The sequence below is a fragment of the Stenella coeruleoalba genome (genome assembly GCF_951394435.1).
Source record: "Stenella coeruleoalba genome assembly, chromosome: 1".
Taxonomy (NCBI): Eukaryota; Metazoa; Chordata; class Mammalia; order Artiodactyla; family Delphinidae; genus Stenella; species Stenella coeruleoalba.
Genome location: NC_137169.1, coordinates 113058376 through 113080609, shown reverse-complemented (window position 1 = coordinate 113080609; position 22234 = coordinate 113058376). Strand labels below are relative to the sequence as shown.

General features: G+C 55.0%; 1 protein-coding gene across 7 annotated transcripts in view; it reads left to right on the top strand.

Annotated features, from left to right (window-relative positions):
* Positions 1-21905, top strand: part of ARHGEF11 (Rho guanine nucleotide exchange factor 11) — a 113023-nt gene extending 91118 nt beyond the window's left edge. For 2 of the 7 annotated variants that reach the window (XM_079913710.1, XM_079913706.1), the window contains 23 exons: positions 871-1015; positions 1284-1383; positions 2171-2200; positions 5189-5315; positions 8006-8185; positions 8274-8321; positions 8544-8731; positions 8984-9130; positions 9412-9491; positions 9596-9721; positions 10286-10403; positions 11283-11461; positions 12035-12110; positions 12430-12597; positions 13427-13517; positions 14637-14762; positions 15182-15243; positions 16186-16404; positions 16747-17103; positions 18154-18282; positions 19192-19439; positions 19686-19875; positions 20463-21905. In XM_079913710.1, the coding sequence (XP_079769836.1) occupies positions 871-1015; positions 1284-1383; positions 2171-2200; positions 5189-5315; positions 8006-8185; positions 8274-8321; positions 8544-8731; positions 8984-9130; positions 9412-9491; positions 9596-9721; positions 10286-10403; positions 11283-11461; positions 12035-12110; positions 12430-12597; positions 13427-13517; positions 14637-14762; positions 15182-15243; positions 16186-16404; positions 16747-17103; positions 18154-18282; positions 19192-19439; positions 19686-19875; positions 20463-20521 (3193 nt within the window). In that variant the 3' untranslated portion in view covers positions 20522-21905. The remainder of the gene's footprint in view (positions 1-870; positions 1016-1283; positions 1384-2170; positions 2201-5188; positions 5316-8005; positions 8186-8273; positions 8322-8543; positions 8732-8983; positions 9131-9411; positions 9492-9595; positions 9722-10285; positions 10404-11282; positions 11462-12034; positions 12111-12429; positions 12598-13426; positions 13518-14636; positions 14763-15181; positions 15244-16185; positions 16405-16746; positions 17104-18153; positions 18283-19191; positions 19440-19685; positions 19876-20462) is intronic. The other 5 variants (XM_079913711.1, XM_079913707.1, XM_079913712.1 and 2 more) reach the window with 4 other exon arrangements.
* The last annotated feature ends 329 nt before the right edge of the window (positions 21906-22234 follow it).

The following is a 22234-nucleotide window of genomic DNA, read 5'->3' as shown; positions in this document are numbered from 1 at the left end:
CAGCACTCCCCTTCCTGGCCTCCTCTTCTCCACCCACATTAGCCCTGTGTCTTTCTCGTAAACCACCGAAAGAAGGAGCAGTGATAGAATCAGCCTGTGTTAGCAGCACCTGCAGAGGGGAGCTAGGGTACAACACATTTCCTCTGCTGACACATTTTTTTTTTCCTTGAAGCCTATATACATCCCTTTGTTTCTCAGTAGCCAGTGTTAAAATGAGGGTGCATTCCTTGAGCATACACGCACTCAATAAGGGAGAGAAGATGGGGTTAGAAGTCTGTTTCAGAGAAGACGAAAGCCAGGGCCGAAACATTTGCTTCATTGAATCCACAAAGTGGATAATCTGTCTACCGAATTGAGAGGCAAATACAGTTTTAAACACAGAGCTCTGGACAGTTTCATCTGTGGCAGTTGGAAGCTACTTGACAGATCATTTCCATCTCTTTTTCTCCTTGTACTTGGGGTGGATGGTGGCAAAGGCAGCTTACCTGGACTTGCAGGGGCCGGTTGGCGCTTCTCCGCATCCCTTTGCCACCCCACCCCTGTGTATACGCTTGAGGACATTAGCTGTGGGCCTCAACCGTCGCCCATGGCTTATTAGTTGCTTATATTTTAGAGAACTGACGCGTCCTTCCACTGACCACTGTCCCCTCGTTAGGGAGCGTTCTGCATAGGAGAAGAATACGATTTCTTCTGGGAGTCATGCCAGCCAAGACTCTTCTCCCGCTTCTGCCTGCTGTCCCATCTGAGTATTCTGGGCCTCCCGCTGAATGCCCTGGCCCTTCGCCACCCCACTGGGTGGTGGTGAGGATCTTGTGTAAAGCAGTCCCTGCTGGCGCTTTCCGATTCACCGCCCCCATTCCTCTTTTACAGTGCCCCCATGGACTTCGCCCTCAATACCTACATGAGCCATGCGGGCATCCGTCTTCGAGAAGCACGACCTTCCAACACGGCTGAAAAGGCCCAGTCCGCTCCTGACAAGGACAAGTGGCTACCCTTCTTCCCGAAGACCAAGAAGGTGACAGAGCTCCCCTAGAAAGAATCATCTCTTGGCACGGTTCCTGCGCTGAGGCAGACTGGGGAGAGTCATTGAGAATCCCCAAACTAGAGCAGCCCTCTCCCTCCCTGCAGTCCCAGACCAGAAGCAGATGTGCGAGATCAGATACAAGCATGAGTCTGCTTTCCCACTGCTTGTTTAGGGCTAATCATAGAGGCAGTAGCACGGTGACCAGTGGCCCGGTCTGGGTACTGGGACCTTCTCCAAACCCTAGTGTCTCTTATCTCAGCAGAGCAGCAATTCCAAGAAAGAAAAGGATGCCTTGGAGGACAAGAAGCGAAACCCCATCCTCAAGTACATCGGGAAGCCCAAAAGCTCTTCCCAGAGCAGTGAGTATTTGGGGAGCAAAGCCTTGGACAGGGACCTCAGCCCCTTCACAGGCCAGCATGTTGGCAGAGGGCCTTCCTGTGCTTCAGGCAGCCAAAGGCCCAAACAAACTCTGAGGTCGCAGCTTCCTCTCGGTGCTATTGCATTCTCCCCTTGCCACACCCAGTGACGGCCCCTGAGGTACAGGGAACTGCTTCAGAGCCAAGGAGGCCAAGCCAGTCCCTGGGTCTAGGAACTCAGAGACAGTTGTAGACACTGAACAGCCATGCAGAGGAGTATTTCCCCCTTGGCAAGATTGCCCTGTTGACAGTCAGTGCCTCCTTCACCTTCATCCATGGACTTGTCTGTCCTCCTGAGGGCCTGTGTGTTGGGAGCAATTATGGGCCCTTGATGGAGGGTTTCAATTAAGCAGAACTAGGTGGAAAGGGAGCAGGTTTGGGACCCAGAGGCTCCCCTCATGCCATCAGTAATCCAGACCTCCATGGATCCTGTCACCGATCTCTTCCCAATTGTGTGTCATCTGTCTGGACATTGCTGCTGGCCCTCCCAGTCATTATCTTAAGGCCCCAGTGTTAGTCTTGGGGATCTGGGAAGGGCCACGGCATGGGCCTCCTGCCTTTCCCGAAACTGCTGCCTTGGGGGAAGGGGAGAGGAGGGGACTCTACTAGATCAGCCCTGATTTTTGCCACTACCTTTCATTTTCCAGCTTGATGTAATTTTTATTTTGACTCTTGAAACATTAATTTGACTTTTCATGGTTTACTTTTGTTTTTGTTTGTTTTCTTTTAGCATTTCATATTCCCTTGTCCCCTGTGGAAGGTAAAAGGACCATTTTCTTTGGGTTTTTCTTTGCATTAGCATTGAGTTTCCATTTCCCAAGTCCTGTCTGCCCTTCTTCCCCTCTCCTTCATCGCCTCCTGCCCTGGCTCTCTTTCCTCCCTCCCTTTCCTCACTCCATTACTCTTGTATGTTCCTCCATGCTGCTAAAGCTCCCCATGACACAAACGCCTGCCCAGGGGTGCCTGCCCAGGGGCTCCTGCGCTCACGCTGGGCGCAGGACTCTGCCTACCTAAGGCAGGGTGGGAGGGGCCGGGGCACTGCCCCCCGGCACCGTGCAGCTCCTCCTGGCAGTGCTGGCAGAGGCCAGCTTCTAGGCCCTCCAAGACTGGTCCACGGCCTGCGGCCTTTCTCATTCTGTCAGCTCTCCGTGGATGCGGCTCCAAAAGTCCAGGGCTCTATGTAAATGAGGGAAACCCTCGCATGTTGAAATGTCCTGTACAAGTTCCTCAGATTTTTGTTTTCAACTGAAATAATAGAATCCTCAGTTTTGAGTGTTGTATGGGGTTGTTTTTAGTACCTAATGGGTCTTCAGCAGTTTTGCCTTGGGGTATTTTCATTTCTATCATCTCCTTTGTTTAAGTCCTTCACTGTAGCACCTTCATCTCCTGACTCTTACCTTTGCCAGCACAGCGTCACTGCAACAGTTAAAGAGAATGACCCTAACGTATGTATGTTAGAGGCCTAATATCTTCTAGAATCTATGTATCAAAAATAAATACATATATAACAGACATTAACCCAGAGGAGCTTAGAACCCAGAAGTGGGCAGGTTCATTTCCCATCAGTGAGGTCCATATGCATACAATTAAAGTGATTAATATTTTCTAGGTTCTGCAGTAAATCAAGGGGAGAGATAGCAGTGAGGGGCAATCAGGAAATCTGTTGCTAGAATTCACTTTATATAAAGTGACAATTAAAGATAATGATTTTCAAAATAATTTTTAAAGTTAAATTCCTAGACTTGTTATGCTATTTTAAACAATATAAGTAAAGAAATATTAGGGGGGGGAAAGTCTATAAAACAATGGAAAAACTAAAAGAATGGCCTTGAAACCCAGGCCCTTAGTTTTTAACACATACTTCCTCCCATCCACCCTGCCCGAGGCAGGCATGAGGCAAGCAGCAGGCCTGAGACGAGCAGCCCTGCCCAAGCCGCTTGCTTTGTGTCAGCCTGAGAGGCAACAGGAACACCCAGGGTAGGGCTGCTGATCCCCAGAGAGGATAAGCATGCTGGGTATTCACCATCTCTTTGAGTCATATCTTTCTATTGTCATTTCATGGTTTGATTGGATGTTCTCAAGTTCCCAGGACATCAGACAAGTCTGTATGCGTATCTAAAGACCAAACACCCACCAAAGCTAGAAAGCCTCAGCACTGAGAACCTTGCTGTTTAGGGTCATCCGCTAGTGCCCCTGTTTATTAGTGAAGGCATCTGATTGTTAGTGACATATAATTCACTTTTGTTTAGTTTCATTGTTATTCAGAGAATGGAGGAAGGGAGAGCAAAGGTTACTGATGAAAACTTTGCCCTTTACAAAAACGCGTTCCTTTCTACGTGTCTTTTTCCCCTGTTACTCTGGGTTATTCAGTTATACCAAATCTCAGGGCCACACCTGTTCCTTGTCACAGCTAGGGTGTAACTATATCCCAAGAACTGGGCCTTTTCCAAGTGGCCCATGGGAGAGGGAACAATGGGCTCTGCCCGGAGGCCTTCTATTATAGGACGTTCCCAGGCTCCCACGTCATCACCCAGCCAGGGATGCTCCGGGCTGCTGCAGTTGCCCCAGGGCCCAGATGCACAGTCTGGGACAGGCAGATCTGACTCAAATCTCCAAAATGGGAGTGATGGTAACAGGCCCTACTCCTAACATATATACACAGCCACCTATTTTGCAGTTTTAGAAAAACATTACCTGCCTAAAGGATATGAAATCGTGACCTTTGAAGAGACCAGCTAAATGTTTTTCTGTTTCCTCTGGCTTGGAAATTTTCTTACGGATCTCAAGTTTAGATACACAGGGAGATTTATACGTTTGTGTATGCCGATGTCAGAATCCCTGGTTAGTGTGGTTAGGACCAGGGCCTGGCGCCCGGGGCTGTTTGTCTTGCCTTCCCCATCCCATTATCCTTCCTATTGGTCCGGGCAGAGCAGCGTCTTTAGCCCAACTCCTGTTCCGACATCCTGGACCTGGAGCTGAGCTAATCGACTGTGAAGATAGGAGCCACTGAGCCCCTGGGCCTGACGTCTCTTCTCCAGGGTCTCCACATGGCATCAGCTATGCCTTTTTTACTCTTTTACCTGCCTTCTCTACTTTGAACAAGAACAGCTCTCTTTTGTCTTAGCTTTGAAAAGCATCTGGAATTTGAATGCCGGAGAGTGACATCTCTCCTCTGTTCCTCCTAAGACCCCCCTCACTGGTAATGGAGGGTCTGATTCTTTAATGATGGAGAGGAAGAGGTGGGGGTGAGGGCAGAAAGAACAGGAAGAACAGAAAAACCAGAAATAGTGAACTCTAAAAGTAGTATAAATTTGAGAAGTGCTTGGTAAAGTTGGCAACCTGGCCAAATTATACCAAGGGTGATGTGTTTTTGGTCTTCCTGGCTACCTTTTTTTTTTAACACATATATGGCTCTTGGGAATAACCTAGTAACGATTCTCAAGCATGAGAACCACTGTAATAAAGAATGTGAGAGCCAAAAGAAATACCCGTAGCAAATGCACTTTCAAACCCTCTCATTTTGCATCCCAGGAAAGAGTAGCCCCCAGAAAGGGGGAGGGACTGCCCGTGCCACGCCACACAGTAGAAGAGCCAGGGCTCACATCATGTCTCCTGACCCTCAGCCCCATGCTGTTCTCATCCGTGCTTGCTCATCGCTGTCTTCTGGGCTAGAGGGGAGCGAGGGCCCCAAGAAGTCACTCCTGAACAGAAAGCAGAGTATCTTTCATTATCTTTCTTCCGCTTCCAGTCAAACCAGGCAACGTGAGGAACATCATTCAGCACTTTGAGAACAACCAGCAGTACGATGCCCCGGAGCCTGGGATGCAGCGACTCTCGACAGGAAGCTTTCCCGAGGACCTGCTGGAGAGCGACAGGTAGCAGTGGCTGGCTGGGGCCTGCTGGCTGCCCAGGGAGGGGAGCGTGGGCAGGGTTCAGGGCTAAGGTTCAATGCCAGCTACTTTACCCCCCACTAGACTGTAAGGCTCCCTCTATAGAGCTCTCTCCCTCTCCCCCAACCTTCCCGCCTATGTGTTGGTGATCAGGCCAGCGGGAGAGAGAGCAGGGCCTCTGACCTTCCAGTCCAAGAACCATATGCCTTTAAAATTTCCTTTGGATTCACCCCCTGGCCACGCAGTAGCCTCCACCCCAAGAATGAACTAGATTATGTTATAAAGCAGCTAGTCAGGAAACCCTAAATGACAAGGCTAGAGAAGAGTACAGAGTGGGGCGAAGGGAAATCCTGGCAATAAGGAAGTCAGGCTAAAGACAGTCTGGGGCATCCGTGAAGAAGAGAGTTAGAGATGAGGTTCTGCTGGCTAGTTTAAAGGCAGACGGTGTAACTTGGGCCTCAGATGTACATCTCAGCGAAGAAGTAGAAAGGTCATTGATGCAAAACAAACTGCAAACTGCTCTTCTTTCAAGAAGCAAAAGGGGAATGGAGGCTGTGACATTGCTCACATTCTCCACCTCTGGCCGGATTCTAAGAAGAGCCCTTCTCTGGTGGTGAAATGTACTCTTAGACGTGCTCTTGACTGTGGCACGACAGCCATCAGGTCACGTCTAAAATTCTGTAGCCAGCACTTCAAGTGAGAACTGCCTGTAGTCAGAAATACCCCTGCAAATTCCTTAAGGCACACTTGAGGTACGGTAAATGTGGTCTTGTGTATACAAAACTAGTTCCTGTGTACACTGCTGAGCTGGACTAAAGGCAGACCCAAAGGCAAGTCAGCATGCAGCAGCCTGACTAGTCAAACCATTTTACCCCTGAAATAACTAATTATCAAACTGTAAGTCAAACATTCCTGCTTGTATGCAGGGTTACTCCTTTTTGTTTATACTAAGCCTTTATAAGCTTAATACTCATTAAAAGATTTTGCCATAGTGAGAATTAACCAAGATTTAGGCAAGATAAAGGTTAGATGTGTACTGGGGTCAGAGGTTGAGTTCTACTATTACTGAGTAAATTAAACATACAAATTATATGATTGCTGGGGTAGGTGTGATCTCACAGATGTATCAAATGTACAATTATAAGATATACTATCAACATTTTGAGGCAATATTTGAGACCATTTGTAAACGTATTCTTCAAGTTGTTAGGTAAAATTGCCCTGAGACGTTCATTGGGATTCTGAATCTACTCTCAGCAGAAGCCTTTGAATTTGATGACAATCTTTGAATTTCACTGACAATCTTAGAAGAAATGGCATCGGCAGCATGGTGGGTCAGAGGTTGTCGTAGAAACTAAACAGGTGTAAGAAGCCCCCCATTCTAGACAGCAGTGGTCTAGGAATTTTTGGCCAGAGGTGGGTTGTATGCCTCACTTCTTGGTGGGATCATTACTCACTTCTGGGTACTTGAAAGAAGCCCCAGGAACCTCATTGCATGAGGTTTGTTGTGGTGCTAAAGTGACCCATTGTGGGGCACTGGTGAAGGTGTTTTGAGTTAGTCTGTGTTGGAAGTGTTCTGTCAGACGTCAGGGGGTGAGTTCAGTAGGGCATCAGCCGGCAGTATGGTTTCTAACCCTGCAGACGAACCCCCAGGACCTGGGCGGGGGAGCGGCGTTGGGACCCTCTGGCAGTTCAGAGAGACTTGATGAATGGAGACCAAGGCATTTGGCTCCTTCTCCGCAGCAACCTGCTGTGCTGTTAAGAGCTCTCCAGACTCTCCAGGCCTTCTGTTGTCCTAGAGGCAGAGCAGGATGTAGATTAGTAATAATGTCAGCAAAGAACTAGCCCAGCAGGACCATGGGGGGAGGCACCATCCTGGGGCAGCCAGGGGTCAGAGATGCCAACTGTCACAGGGCTGATGCACTGCAGGACTCAGAAAAGAGCAACACCCAGTCGTCAGCATCTCATCAAGCCCCACAGATACTCAGTGGCCAAGCACGGTAGGCCAGGGAGCAGGTTCCTGCCCATCAGTAAACAGGCCCCTGTAAGCACCCTCCCAAGCTGGTCTGCTCCCAAGAGGGGACTGGAAGCCTAGGAAGGATGCTGTCAGGATAAGAACAGAAGAAATCCACATCACAACTGGAGGGGTGGGAATCCAACAGCAGAGAGAATTTTCTGACAGGCAGTGTGGAGAATACTAGAGTGTGTGGAGAGGGTGCTTCTACTTCCCTCTTAAAAGATCTTGTGAAAGGAGACATCCGCCTCAAGCAGAGCCCAAGGTGGGAGCCGACCTGTCCCAAAGCAGAGGGCCAGATGAGCTGGCCCCGAGAGGGCCAGGGGCGGGGAAGGTGGGACCTTGCTGTCCCTGATGAGGGACTCTGGTGTCCACAGCTTTCCTGACGGGGACTTGGGGTCTTTGGCATCCGGACACCCCACAAGTCTGATTCTGTTAGTCCCAGATTTCACCTTCCTGTTGGGTTCCCTTCCTGACCAGTCGCAAGGAAGTTGAGAGGCGCTCTCCATCCAGCTGGGCTGGGGAAAGGAAGGATTTTGTAGAGTTGGGACCCTTTGGGTCTGGTGTTTGGGGTGGAAGCGCTGAGGCACCCCTGAGATGGGGCAGCAGGTCAAAGCTGGCCAGATATAAGACCCCAAGGTCTTTTGCCCTCTCCATCCAGTTCTCGCTCAGAGATTCGCCTGGGCCGCTCTGAGAGCCTGAAGGGCCGGGAGGAGATGAAGCGGTCCCGGAAGGCAGAGAACGTGCCCCGTTCTCGCAGCGACGTGGACATGGACGCGGCCGCAGAGGCCGCCCGCCTCCACCAGTCAGCCTCGTCCTCTGCCTCCAGCCTCTCCACCAGGTGGGCGGGGCTCAGGGGCTCAGCCCGCTGATATCTTGGGGGCCGGGTAGGAGCAGAGGGTTGCTGAGAGTTGACATTCTCTCCACAGGTCTCTTGAGAACCCAACCCCTCCCTTCACCCCCAAAATGGGCCGCAGGTGAGTGATGGGTGCCGTAGCACCTCTGTTAGGTGTCCGGGTCCCAGCCGTGCTCAGCTGCCCCCGCTCCGCTTCCAGGGGCCAGCTGGTGGTGCAGCTCCTCTTCGTGGCCCACTGGCTTCCCATGGGCCCTGGGCAAGCAGGGTGGGCAGGAGGCGGAGGGACAAACCCCGTGTTTGAGTTTTTGCTCCGTGTGACGCTGAGCTGCCTGTTTTCCCCCAGGAGCATTGAGTCCCCCAGCTTGGGGTTTTGCACAGATGCCCTCCTCCCCAACCTCCTAGAAGATGATCTGGGCCAACTGTCTGACCTGGAGCCAGAGCCCGACGCCCAAAACTGGCAGCATACAGTGGGCAAGGATGTGGTGGCTGGGCTAAGCCAGAGGGAGATTGACCGGCAGGAGGTCATCAACGGTGAGACTCAAGCGGGAACAGGTGCAGGGCGCCTTAGGCGCAGATGGTGGTAGAGAAAATAGTGGGGGGCCTGGGGGCGAGAGCGGCTGCATTGTGGTCCCTGTAAGGGCCACCTCAGCTCTGGCCCCTGGGGAGAGAGAAGTTGACGCACCATCTGAAACCAGCACCAAAGGTGGTTTGGAGGTCACGAGATCCTTGCTGACGGGCTTTCCCTCTGTCTTTCTGCCCCTTCTTGTCACTGCCCCCGCTCAGAGCTGTTTGTGACAGAGGCTTCCCATCTGCGCACACTCCGGGTGCTGGACCTGATCTTCTACCAGCGGATGAAGAAGGAGGGCCTGCTGCCCCGGGAGGAGCTGGCACGGCTCTTCCCGAACCTGCCCGAGCTCATCGAGATCCACAGTGAGGAGCCCATCCCGCCTGCCCCCTTCCCTGGCCAGCCTTCAGGTTTCTGCCCCAGCTCTGCCCGCATGCCAGGACCCCCCGAGCAGATAGCCCCCAACAGTCCTCTTTGGTGAGAGAACCTGACATGCAGCCTGAACATCGGCATTCCAGCCCCCCACAAGTGAAATGACTTGAGACCCTACCCCACGGCCCTGCCGTCCGATCCCTCTTCTCTCGTCATGAAGGGCCTGGCCATGCGGCTCAACCCCAGGCACTTCTGTCTTTTCTCCTTGCCCCAGATTCCTGGTGTGAAGCCATGAGGAAACTCCGGGAGGAGGGCCCCATCATCAAAGAAGTCAGTGACCTCATGCTGGCTCGGGTACGGCTGCCCAGGCCTGGAGGAGGTGGCAGAGGAGGTGGGGGGGAGCTGTCCCAGGCAGGGATGTGAGGCCGGGGCCGTGTGGTGTCCCTTCTGCCTTGCAGTTCGATGGCCCCGCCCGGGAGGAGCTCCAGCAGGTGGCCGCGCAGTTCTGCTCCTATCAGTCCATCGCCCTGGAACTGATCAAGACCAGGCAGCGCAAGGAGAGCCGGTTCCAGCTCTTCATGCAGGTACGCTCGGCGTCGCCTCATCGCCACTGAAAGCAGCCAGTTCAGTCATAGCTCACCCAGTAAGGCGGAGGGGGACAGTTAACCGGGTTCACCATCTCCTGGACTGCCCTCCTGGCCCCCAGCTCCAGGCGCTTGGCCTCTTCTCTCTACAGGGGAGGGTAAACGGCAACTTGCTGCTCCATCCACGCCCTCCCCAACGCCCCCTCTTCAGAAACACTGACACATACTCGCTCTGAAGACGGAGACACTGGACTGGCCATCAGAAGGCCCCGCTCACCTACCAGTGCCTGTATTTACTTAGATGGATCTCAGTTTCCTTGTCTATAAAGTGGGAATAATACCTGCTTTCTGTGGCTTATTTGACCACATCCCCTTCTTGGGCTACTGTCTTGCTGCCTCCACCAACCTTTCCCTAAATATTTAAGCACGAAGCTGCCACCTCTGTTTCTGAGCGATCCTCTGGGATTAGGACCTATTCGGCGTTCGCACAGTCCTCCGTGTCCTGAGCTCACAGCCAGCTCGTAATCCAGGCTGTCGTCTTCCTCTGTTCCTCCTTGTGTCTAGGAGGCTGAGAGCCACCCTCAGTGCCGGCGGCTGCAGCTTAGAGACCTCATCATCTCTGAGATGCAGCGGCTCACCAAGTACCCACTGCTGCTGGAGAACATCATCAAGCACACGGAGGGTAGGGCTCCCAGAAGGCTGGCATTGGGAGGCAGCAGCCCGCAGCTCGGACCCTGGTTCTAGCGCTGACTTGCTTTGTGTCCTTAGCAAGTCGCTTGACCTCTCTGGTCTTCAGGGTCTTCGTCCTTGTGTTGTTGTGGTCACTCTCGAAGGTAACGATGGTCAATGTGCTTGGGCAAAACTCAGGTGCTGAGCAGCAGGAGGAGGTAAGGGCTGCCTCTGGCCTGTGTGGGGCGTCTGTGCAGATCAGAGGGAAGCATCTGAGGGACACAGGTTAGCGCACAGAGGGCACGTTGGCTCCTCTGAGGATCGTGGTCCCACGCCAGAGGCTGTGGCCGGATTTTAGCCCTGTTGATCCCCCTGCCGGACGTCTCTGTGAGATGCACAAAAGATACAGCCATGTGTGCTTACTCCACGGGAGTAGGGGACCGTGCTGAACAGGGGGGTCTAACCCCAGGTCGTCACTGTCCCTGGGATCCTGAGCAGCTCTCACCACCTCAAGTGTGGGATGCTGGCGTCAGTGTGTAGAAGTGGGAAGAGCCACAACCTGATTTGAACAGGTGTTCCTAGAGGGAGACACACACCATCACTGTCATCACCCACAGTCCCTGTCCCCGTTCCTGTCCTCCACACCCGTAGAGTGGCTGTGGCGGGAATTCCCAAGAGCTATCGGTGTCTTCAGAGCCTTGGTCTGAAACACAAGGACCCTCAGTATAAGTTGTCCTTACGATTGAGGTCCAAGTTAGGCAAGGGTGGCATATCTACACCCATCCCTGCTGGTTGGCGACTGGCCAGCGGCTATTGGTAGCCAGGCTCTCTCAGGCTCTGACAGACTTCTCGGGCAGGAGCCCTCACCACCTCCTCTCTGCCCCGTGGGTAGGTGGCACCTCTGAGCACGAGAAACTCTGCCGGGCCCGGGATCAGTGCCGGGAAATTCTCAAGTACGTGAATGAAGCAGTGAAGCAGACAGAGAACCGGCACCGTCTAGAGGGCTACCAGAAACGTCTGGATACCACCTCCCTGGAGAGGGCCAGCAACCCCCTGGCAGCGGAGTTCAAGGTAGGAGGCTGAGGCTGCAGCGTCGTCAGCCCCACATGGCGCACGTACCTCTTGGGCACCCTTAGGAGCAGAGCTCCGGTCAGGACCTGGAGAAGGTGGAGGGGAGGAGACCTGGGCCTGTCTGTGATAGGATGGCGCGATGGGGGCCCTGGAATACACACAGCCCCGGTTACCATTGTCACCCCATCCCGAGACAGACAAGGGCAGACAGCCCTACCATAAAGGCCAGATGTTCGAACTCAGTCTGGGAGAGCAGGGGATGGGAATAAACTCAAGGTAAAGGTGAAGGTCATTCGGGAGAACATAAAGCTGAGGGAAAGGGCAGGTGAAGCAGAGTGATCCTAGGAGAGTACACAGCACGTAGTAGCGGGTAGAGAGACCCCTGCCAGAACCATCGGCATATCCCCCAGCACAGCACGTGGCACGTGACTCTGTAGTCGCCTTTTTACTTGTCTGCATCCCCCACAGGAGTGTGAGGGCGAGGACTGCTCTTGTTCACCACTGGTGCCCAGCACCTTAGCACAATGTCTAGGTTTTCAGATACTTGTTGAATATATGGTGTCTTCGTAACAGAGTCTGGATCTTACAACCAGAAAGATGATCCATGAGGGGCCCCTGACCTGGAGGATCAGCAAAGATAAGACCTTGGGTAAGTGCCAGGGGACTGGGGCCAAGAGGGAACCTAGGGCACTGCCCCTGGGCTCTTCCCTCTCTGGACCATAAGCCCTGTACCCGGTGCTCTAAAGGGATGGTAAGGAGGCAGCTTGAAACACGACTGGGGACGAAAGCTCAGGGCTCCTTAAGCACAGCATGGGGAGGAAGGACCAAAAACAAAGCAGTCAGAGGTCACCAGACTCCAGGGCTTCCTAGATCCTGGAGATGCCTGTCCAAGAGCCTCTGGTACCCCACGTGTTAATGGGGGATGAGTGGGCCACAGAGAACACCTCACAAGCACCGCACCCCTCCAGACCTCCACGTGCTGCTGCTGGAGGACCTCCTCGTGCTGCTGCAGAAACAGGATGAGAAGCTGCTGCTGAAGTGTCACAGCAAGACAGCCGTGGGCTCCTCGGACAGCAAGCAGACCTTCAGCCCGGCGCTCAAGCTCAATGCCGTGCTCGTCCGCTCCGTGGCCACAGGTACCCGTGAGGAGACAGTCCCAGCCGGCCCACACCCCGGGGCCGTGAGCCCTGTTACTCGGGTCCAGCGAGCACTGGGTGATGCGGGGCCAATCTGGGGCTGTACAGAACTTATCAGCCCACCTGTGTTCCTTTCCTCCCAGCCCTGACTCACTGAAGCAGGAGGATGTGGTCCAACGTGGGGTAGGGTGATGGGTAGGAGGGAGACCAAGATGAGGGAGGACAGCGTGGTTCCTGTCCTCTGAGGCAGGATGGGATGTGGGCACTGAGGATGAGGTAGCAGAATTGGGCAGAGAAGAGCAGGACAAGCCTTCCTGCTGCAAAAGTGACGGGCAGAGCTCCCTTGCAGAAGACGGACGCGCCCACCGTCCAGAGCCTGGTCCAGTGCTCAGAGCATTTCAGTGAGAAGCAGAGTGTGTACAAGAAGGGCTCTGGAGCAAGAGCCAGGCAGCCAGATTCTCTGGGCTCATCGCTTCCTTCATCTGTAACACGGGGGGTGAGGTCTGTCTCTTGGAGGGGGGTGTAAAGGGAGGATGGGTGTGATGCAGTTTTATAAACCCTAAGCACCGTGCACCCCTCAGCCTTCGCTGTTCGGAAAGCGAGAGGTAATGGGGGTGGCTGTGAAGATGGCATTAGGGGACCCAGAATTGCCTCTGTCCTCTGTAAGCGAGCCCCAAGTGCTTCTGAGGACCCAGGTCCGCCTGGCGCTGCACTCTTAGCTGGCCGAGGGTGAGGACTCCAAGTCCGCACTCTGCCGCCTCGGCTCAGGCTGCAGTCATGCCTCTGCCGCCGCCAATGCAGACCCTTCTGCCTTCTCTCTCTCACACAGATAAACGGGCCTTCTTCATTATCTGTACCTCCGAGCTGGGCCCACCCCAGATCTACGAGCTGGTGGCATTGACGTCATCAGACAAGAACACGTGAGGATTGCCTGATTGCGGCGGGGGGGGGGGTCCCATGTAACCGCCGTCCCCTTGGGACCAGGGTGGTGTATGAGGATGTGAACAGGGAGGCCAGGGCTGCGCCCCAGAGCAGCCTTTCCCTTGAGGGGAAGTGGGAGATAAGACAGGAGTAGAGAGGTTTACCATGTCACCTCCCCTGACCCCGTGAGCAGGCCTGCCCTAGGGAGGAGGAGTCCCCAGCAGTCTTCCAGCCTTTCTGAGGCTGCTTTCCTTTCTCTGGCCCCCCTTCTTTCCCCTGGGGTTTTTCTTCCCTTCCCCCATCAAGCGTTGCAAATGCCCACATTCTTCAAAGGCCTTTGCCTCCGGGACCCTCATCCCCACCCAGGGCATTCAGTCACCCGTATTCCCAACAGTGGCCAGCCAGAGGCAGCGTGGCACGGTGGGAGGAGATAGGTTGAGTCAGGCAGTTTCTCAGACTCCGGGTTTTCATCTGCGAAATGTGGATAATGCTACCTCTTGAGAGTTATTTTGAGAGAAAGAAGAGAGATAGAGGGACTTCCCTGGTGGCGCGGTGGTTAAGAATCCGCCTGCCAATGCAGGGGACACAGGTTCAAGCCCTGGTCCGGGAAGATCCCACATGCCGCAGAGCAACTAAGCCCGCGAGCCACAACTACGGAGCCTGCGCTCTAGGGCCCGCGAGCCACAACTACTAAGCCCGCGTGCCTAGAGCCCATGCTCCGCAACAAGAAAAGCCGCCACAATGAGAAGCCCGCGCACCGCAACGAAGAGTAGCCCCCGCTCGCCGCAACCAGAGAAAACCCATGCACAGCAACGAAGACCCAACGCAGCCAAAACTTAATTAATTAATTAAAAAAAGAGAGAGATAGATATAGAATGCTTAGCACAACGAGTAACAGAGAGTTGGTGTTCAGTAATTGGTAGGTGCGAGTAATGTAACCCAATGTGAGCAGCCAGTCAGATCTGCAAGGAAGGGGACCCCACTGGGCAGAGGGGGTCCTCAGAGCAGGGCCTGGCGAAGGGCTTCGCAGCTCTGACACAGGGGGTCGGTAAGGGGAGAGGCTGTGTGCCTCGGTCCTGTTCTCACCACCGGTCCTCTCTGTTCCTGCTGAACAACAGATGGATGGAGCTCTTAGAAGAGGCCGTGCGGAACGCCACCAGGCACCCTGGAGCCGCCCCAAAGCCCGTCCACCCGCCGCCCTCAGGCCCCCAGGAGCCAGCCCACCAGAGCCCCACACCCAGCAGGTGCTTAGCCCTCCAGGCCCCCTCACCATCCCCACTCCAGGCCACTCGTTTGCTGCTTCTAAGCCCTTCACCCCTGGGGATGGGCAGGTGGCGGAAGGTACCCTCACATCTCTGCCTTCCGTCGCCGTCTGCTCTCCCCCTGCAGCCCCCCACTCGGCTGTAGTAGAGACTGTGCCTGAAGTGGGGTGGGGGGTATAAAATCGTGACCAGGAGAGCTTGGCCGACACCCACCCTCCCCTCCGGGTTGCCAGCCAGATGGCAGGTGCCAGAGTCTAAACCCCTCCCTCCCTGGGCCCTGCTCCTTCATCGCCCATCCCAGCTCAGGAGGCCCGAGTGGAATTTCACCTCCTCCTGGCTGGCAGAGAGCCAGACTTCCCAGCAGGCGATCCTCTCTCACCCTGGGCTGTTTCTTCCCTCAGGGAAGGACTGGATGACTCCGAGGTGTTCCGTAGTGAGCCAGAGCCTGAGACAGTACCTGGAGGTAAGTCCCCTGAGCTGTCTTTTTGGGAGCCCAACCCATTCCATTTTCTGTAGGCACAGTAGGGAGGTGGTCAGGTGTGCCTGTGGGGGTGATGGGAGAGGGCTGTCGGGGCCAGAGGTGTGAGGTTTTGATAAGGGTAGAGAAGAAACAGTGAGGAAGAAAGAGTCTGGAAGAGGAAAGAGAACAGGCTGAAGCGAATGTGGGCCAGCTCACTTGAACAGAGCTCTCAACCTGGGCTCTCTGGGTGCCAGGTATCGAGCAGGGGAGGAAGAGAGGGGCGGTCAGGTCCGGGGGTGCCTAACGGAGAGCAGAATGCACTCACATCTGCAGACACAGGAGTCTCGTGGGGGCAGGGATAGGGAGCCCAAAGGGCTGAAGGTACAGTCGCCGGGATGGGATTGGCAGGGGCAGGAGGGTCTCAGACAGAATTCTCGTTGAGTTTTTATGTGAAATAACTTAGGGTCTCATGTTTAGAGAGAAATCTCCCCGGTGGGCTCCCTGGCTGGGTCCCTTTTCTGTTTCCTTCTGCTTAGAATGCTTCTAACTCCCGCACGCCCTTCAAGTCTTTGTGCAGGTGTCAGCTTTACACCAATATACCTTCTCTGACCACTCGGTTTAATACCAGCGTTCCTGACCTCCCACACCCTGCGCCATGTTTTCTTCTTTCCTGTAGCACTTCTCTAATTTATGTAGACAGTTTACTTATTTTATTTTTCTTTATGTCCGTCCACTAGAATTCAAGTTCCGTAGGGCGGGGATCTCTGTTTTATTTACGGATGTATGCCAAGAGCCTGGGACAGTGCCTGGCCATAGTAGGTGCTCAGTAAACATTGTGGAATCAGGCAGTGTTCCCAGCCCCTTGAACCCAAAGCTGGGCCTGGGATCAACCCATACGTGCCTTCCCTCTTTCCCTGTCTTACACTGTCCTCCCATCCAAAACAGGCACTGGGCCCCAGCAGAGGGTCAAAGGGAAGCACCCGGTCCTGCTAGAGGGCCCCAAGCAGGAGGGCAGCATAGAAGAAGAGGAGCTGGGTACCCTGCCTCACCCTTCTGCCTCCCTGGATGGAGAGAACAGGGGCAGCAGGACAAGGGACCCCATCCTCCTGCCCCTCCCAGGCCCTCTGTTCATGGAAGGACTCGCTGATGCAGCCCTGGAGGACGGTGAGTGCCTCGTGGCCCCAACCGTCAGCCCCCCGGTGCCCCAGTAGCATGGCCATTGTGAACACCATGGCAGACACCCCACTCTCTTACCTGCTCAAAGGCTCTCCCTGTTGTGTTTGAGGAGAGATGGATGCAGAGAGACAATTGTCATTCCTGTCCCCCCACCCACCCACCCAGCTGGTTGGCCAGAGTCCCACAGCTCCACCCTGTGACTGGAGAAGTTTCACCAAGATTGCTGTGGGAGAGGGGAGCAGTGGCCCTCCTGCCACCTCTGCACCCTCCCCCGACTGGCGAGGTGTGTAGTCCTGTTTCCAGGAAGCCATCGCCCTGTTTCCCCTCCAGTGGAGAACCTGCGGCACCTGATCCTGTGGAGCCTGCTGCCAGGTCGCCCCATGGACCCACAGACTTCTGGGGAGCCCGAGGACGACCTGACACCTACACCTTCCGTCATCAGCATCACTTCTCACCCCTGGGACCCAGGCTCCCCAGGGCGAGCTCCCACTGGGGGTGAAGGGGACAGTGCCCCGCTCTCAGGGCCAGAGCGGGGCCAGCAGGAGGACACGGCTCTCTGTTCTCTGGAACACCTGCCCCCAAGGACCAGGAATTCTGGGATCTGGGAATCTCCTGAGCTGGACAGGAATCCAGAGGAAGAAGCTTCGAGCACAGAGGCAACAGGAAGTTACAAAGTTGTGAGAAAAGGTAAAAGACATCGGGGTGTCCACTGGGGAGACACACGCCCAATTCTGCTAGGGTAGCGCTGAGTCTTCCAGATGGCTACTTCCTTCCCCGCCTCTGTCCTGCAAACCGTGTGTGCAGAGGCTCGTCCAGATCCTGGGGGAAGGAGACATGTTGCTATCACGCAAAGGCTTTGGGGTCGGACAGCTTAGGTGCAGAGTCCTAGCTCCGTCGCTTAGTACCCGTGTGACCTTAGGCAAAAATCTGAATCACCTCTGGACTCCATTCTACAATATAAGGGTATTACGACTGCTTGACACAAATCAACTGTCAGTAAAAGTTTCTGCTAGCGTTTGTCACTGCTTTTCCAGTTCTGAGGAAAAGTGGGGCTCTTCTCGGGAGCTTCGTTCCCAGGTGACTCCAGATAGCAGCGAAGGAATTGGCGTGTAGGATGGAGGTGGCAGTGGGACTAGAGGTGGAGCCAAGACTAGGGGCTGAGGACAAGGCTGGGGAGACGCATGGGGAGTGTGGGGCTGTGTTGAATGAGCAGGGACGTAGGGAGGGCGCCCGGCTTGTGGAATGCCGTGGGCTGTAAGACAGGAAAAGCCAAGACTGGCTGGGATGGGGACCCAGGGCAGCTTTGTCTGGCCAGAGCTCGGGGGAGGGAGGGAAGAGTAAGCTGAAGAGAGGGCAGCCTGGTCTGAGGAGTGCAGCAGGAAAGATGAACCGAAGCACGGGATGCTTTCGAGGGGTTGAGGTGGGGGGGTGGGGGGTCCATGTTAGTGCTAGGGGGTCTCCTTTCCTCCCCTAGTGCCCAGCTCTGCCTCCTTTTCCAGGAGCATTTTTCTTTCCATCTGCCCAAGGTGTGTGCTCTCTCCTGGGTTTCTGGGACCTGGCCTCCCTGCTCTCTTCTCTGGTGAATTGTTGGAGCGGCTGTCTTCAGCTCCCTGGGGTATAATCATGTGTGATCTTGCGTTCACTTTGTTCTTCCCTTTTTCTCTACCCCCGCTCCCTCCCCCCTTCCTTCTCCCTCTCCTTCCTGTTCTCTCTCCCTTCCCTCTCCTTCTCTCTCAGTCTCTACTGTCCCTGGTGGTGGTGTCGGTGCAGCTGAGGTGGCAGGCAGCAAAGTTGTCCCTGCACTACCAGAGAGTGGCCAGTCAGAGCCTGAGCCACCCGAAGTGGAAGGCGGAGCAAAGGCTACGGGTAATGAACTTCTCTTTGGAGCCAGAGACAGGCCAGGGCTAGAATGCAGGCCCACGGGGGCAGAACTGGGCTTCAGGTGTTAGACCCTTGCCTGCAGTCACGTGGCCACACACCTCCGTCCATACTCCCTGAACTGTCTGGAATGGGTGAGGAGTAGGACGTGGGCCTGAAGACGGAAGAATGGACCCTGTGCCAGCCCCTCGCGAGAGCGGCTCAAAGCAGTAGGGTTAAGCAGCTCTGCTTAGTCACGAAAGGGGGCTGGGAAGCCTGGCCCAGCGCCCAGGGCCCAGTGTCCTTAGCCCGACATTCTGAGCCACCTCTCCCCGACACTAGCCACCATCCAGTGTCACTGTGGAAAAGGGCTTACGTGGCCTTGCAGGCTCCTGGGCACTTACCTATGCTTACTGCCCTGTCAGTCAGCCTTACGTCCTTCTCTGTGTGTCCCCGACCCCCTCTGATGAGTTGAGGTACCTCGAGGATCATGAAATAGATGGCAGTTGGGGCAGGGCACCGTGTCGAAGTTCAGCAGCAGAGCCTGAGATGGGGCAGAGGGAAGGAGGCTAGTGCCTAAAACCAGCCCACGCCCTCTTTACCCTTCCTTCAGGGAATGGGAGCCGCTCCCCTTTCCCAGAAGAAACACAACCACGCTGCCCCTTCTCCCTTAGCTTCCACCACTAAGCATCTCCCCTGCTCTGGGCCAAGCTGAGCAAAGTCGCCATCTCGAAGGCTCTCTGGCAGAGAAGGGCTTTTGGGAGACTGGTAGGCAGCACGAGGCCAGCCTACTCCGAGCTCGTCTGCAGGATGGCTTCCCTGGCCCCGTCAGCTGGCCTGGGGAACACCAGGGGAGCGGAAGATGGTTTAGACTTCCTCTCTGTTTGCCTCCTAATCGCTTTGTCTTGCTGGGGACAGGAAACTGCTTTTACGTGAGCATGCCGGCAGGACCCCTGGACTCAAGCACTGACCCCTCAGGGGCACGCGTGGGGCCCTCCCAGCCCGATGGCCTCCCTGCCTGGCAGCCGGCGCCTCGGCCCGCGCTGCGGGAAGGCAATGAAGATCAAAGGCGCCTGGGCCGCTCTCCCCCCAGCCTGGCCCTCAGGGACATGGGCATGATCTTCCGTACCATCGAGCAGCTCACCGTCAAGCTCAACAGGCTCAAGGTAAGGGCTTGGGACCCTGGAGGCCTCAGTCCACTGCGCCGAGACCCATCACCCACACGAGTGAGCTACACGGTGTGTCTCCATGGGAGCCCTAGATCCTGGCCTGGGGCTCTACCCTCAGCCCAGCCAGCCGCCCTCAAGCACAACCCATCCCCTGGACCCCACGGAGAAGAGGGCATTGCCCCTTCCCCAGGGGCTCATGAACAGAGGGGCTTGAGAGCAGATGTCCCTCTACAACTCTTCCAGGACATGGAGCTGGCCCACAAAGAGCTGCTCAGGTCCCTCGGGGGAGAGTCGTCCGGTGGTACCACGCCTGTGGGCGGTTTCCACACAGAGGCAGCTAGATGGATAGACAGCTCCCTGTCCCCTCCAGCCAAGGAGCACCTGGCCTCTGACTCCAGGGACAGCTGCGAACTGGGGCCCTGCCCTGAGGATGGTGAGTGAAGTCCTCCGGGGGTGGGGTGGGGTGTGCAGGGAGAAGGCCTCCGTCTCCTGAGGAAGCACTGCCGTGCAGTGTGAGGACGCGGGAGTTCTGAGAAGGGGCCTCGTCTCCCCCTGAGTACAGTTCATTCATTCGTTCCCTCAGCTTCAGAAAGAGGTCATTTTAGGGAAGGCGCACGGAAGCTCCCCTAAAACTGGGAAACTTATAACTGAACCCTCTTTTCCCTTGGGTTATGGAGATAACAAACCAGGGGGAGCCTCGTCTCACATCTGAAACCTGTTCTTAAGAAGTGGTTCAGAAGCAGATTGCATGGGCCAGGGCCATGGCTGTGTTCCAGCTTAGGAAGACAGACCCATACCTACCCGTGGGCTTTGGGGGCCGACAGAACAGAAGTGGGGTTCAGTACGCAGCCCTTTCCGGGTCGCACAGGGAACTCCAGGGTTTCTGGAGGAGGAGAATGCCTTGTCACGGAAGGATGGCACTGAAGAGCTGCTCTGACAAGCCTGAGGGCTTTGCAGGCGGAACACAGGGAGGGTCATCTCAGAGGCCAGCCCCTCACTGCCATCCCCACATCCCTGCAGGCCACAACGCCCCGCTGGAAGACGGCCCGGCGGACTCGGCCACATCCCCAGGACTGTAGCTGTCCAAACCACCGAATCCTCCGTGTCCCGACTCCTCCTCTAGGGACTGGCCTGAGGCAGGGCTCAGGGTGGGGAGAGCCCAAACCTCCTCCCTGCGGTGGAGGCAGGCGGTTGAAGAGACAGCTCCAGCCAAGACCGGGGGGAGATGCGCATGTTGCTTGGTCTGCTCGGATTGGAGTCAAGTTTCCGTGTCTTTTCCCCTCCCTTCAGCCCAACCCTTCGAGGCCTTGTGTCTCCTAAGCATGCTGACTGCATCTGAAAGGCCCCCCTCGTCCCACGGATGTGCGCGCCTGTGTGTGTGGGTGAAAGGAGGCGGCTCCAGTGTAAATGCACTTTCTTCCTCCCCTCCCTTCTCCACAGAGCCCAAGGCTGGGGCGGGTGTCTCCACCTCTCCTCTTTGTCACTTTGGTTTCCTATAAATATGTATGTATTGTATGTGCATCTTTGCTATTGTAAATAACTTTGACCTTTTTTGTTTCTGATCCTGGCGTGCCGAAGGCAGTTACAGAGGGACTGCTAAGGGAAGAGGAGGTTCACTTGTATCTCTTTGTCGGCAGCCCAGCTCCAGGATCAGGGCCCAAAGGTGGAGCCAGCCCTGAGCGCTCCGCCCCCGGCAAGGCGGCATCCAGCTTCCGGCCCTGCCTGGCCAGAGAGCCTAGCCTCTGCAGCTCGGTGCTGAGCTACTCCCTCCCTCCTAGGACTTCTCATCTTCAGGGGAACTTCTTACCCCACCTGTGTCCACCCTGCCCCACCCTCTCCCTATAGAAAACCAGTGTATCAGGTACAGAGCTGAAAACTGGGCCCCAGGGAGGTGGGGGTAGGGGTTTGAATGCTGGAGTCCCTAAACTAACCTAGGACCATCCCCAGGGGCCACCACAGCCTTGGCCCCTATTACCACATCCACTCCACTCCCCACAGACTAATAGAATATACACACTGTGCTAGGTGTATATATACATATATATATATAAATATATATAATATATATAAAATACAGATATGGAAATGACTGTTTTGCTGTTAAAATAATGTATACTCTTTTATTTTCTTCCTTTCATGGTTAAGATTTTTTTTTAAGAAAAGTTAAATATTCTTCAACTGTGGTGGTGTGTGTGTGATTCTTGGAACTGCTGTGATCAGAGATATTGTGATATTCCCTCTGAGACTGATTGGAATTGAGTAGAGGGAACAGAAGGCAGCCCCAGACCCAGGCCTTGCCGTATTCTCTCCCGAAGTTCCAGATGTGCACTTCACTGAACTTCAGACTAAGCGATACAGCCCCCGTGGCCAGAACACAAAAAGACAACGCGCGCGCACACACGCACGCACGCACGCAGTGGCCCCAGAATCAAGAGCCCTCGTGAGCTGCCCTCAGTGAGCTGCCCTCAGTGAGCTTCAGGACTTTAAAGGCAGTACATAGGTGAGGGTCATCTCAGAGGCCTGGCCAGCTGCTGTCATCGGTCCTCTGCGTCCTCCCACAGGCACCCCCTGGAAGCAGCTCATCAGACGTGGCCACACCCCCAGGACTGTAACCACTCAAACTGCTTCTCTTTGCTGTCGTTGTTGGACTAAGGGACAAATTCTCTTTCGCCCCCTAACTGACGTTTTCCCTCCTAAACCCAACATGATGCTGAGTGCTGACCTTGGGAGCTTACGGTCTAGTTGGGCATCAGAATTAATACACGATTCGTTCTTGATAAAGTGTAGGGGTG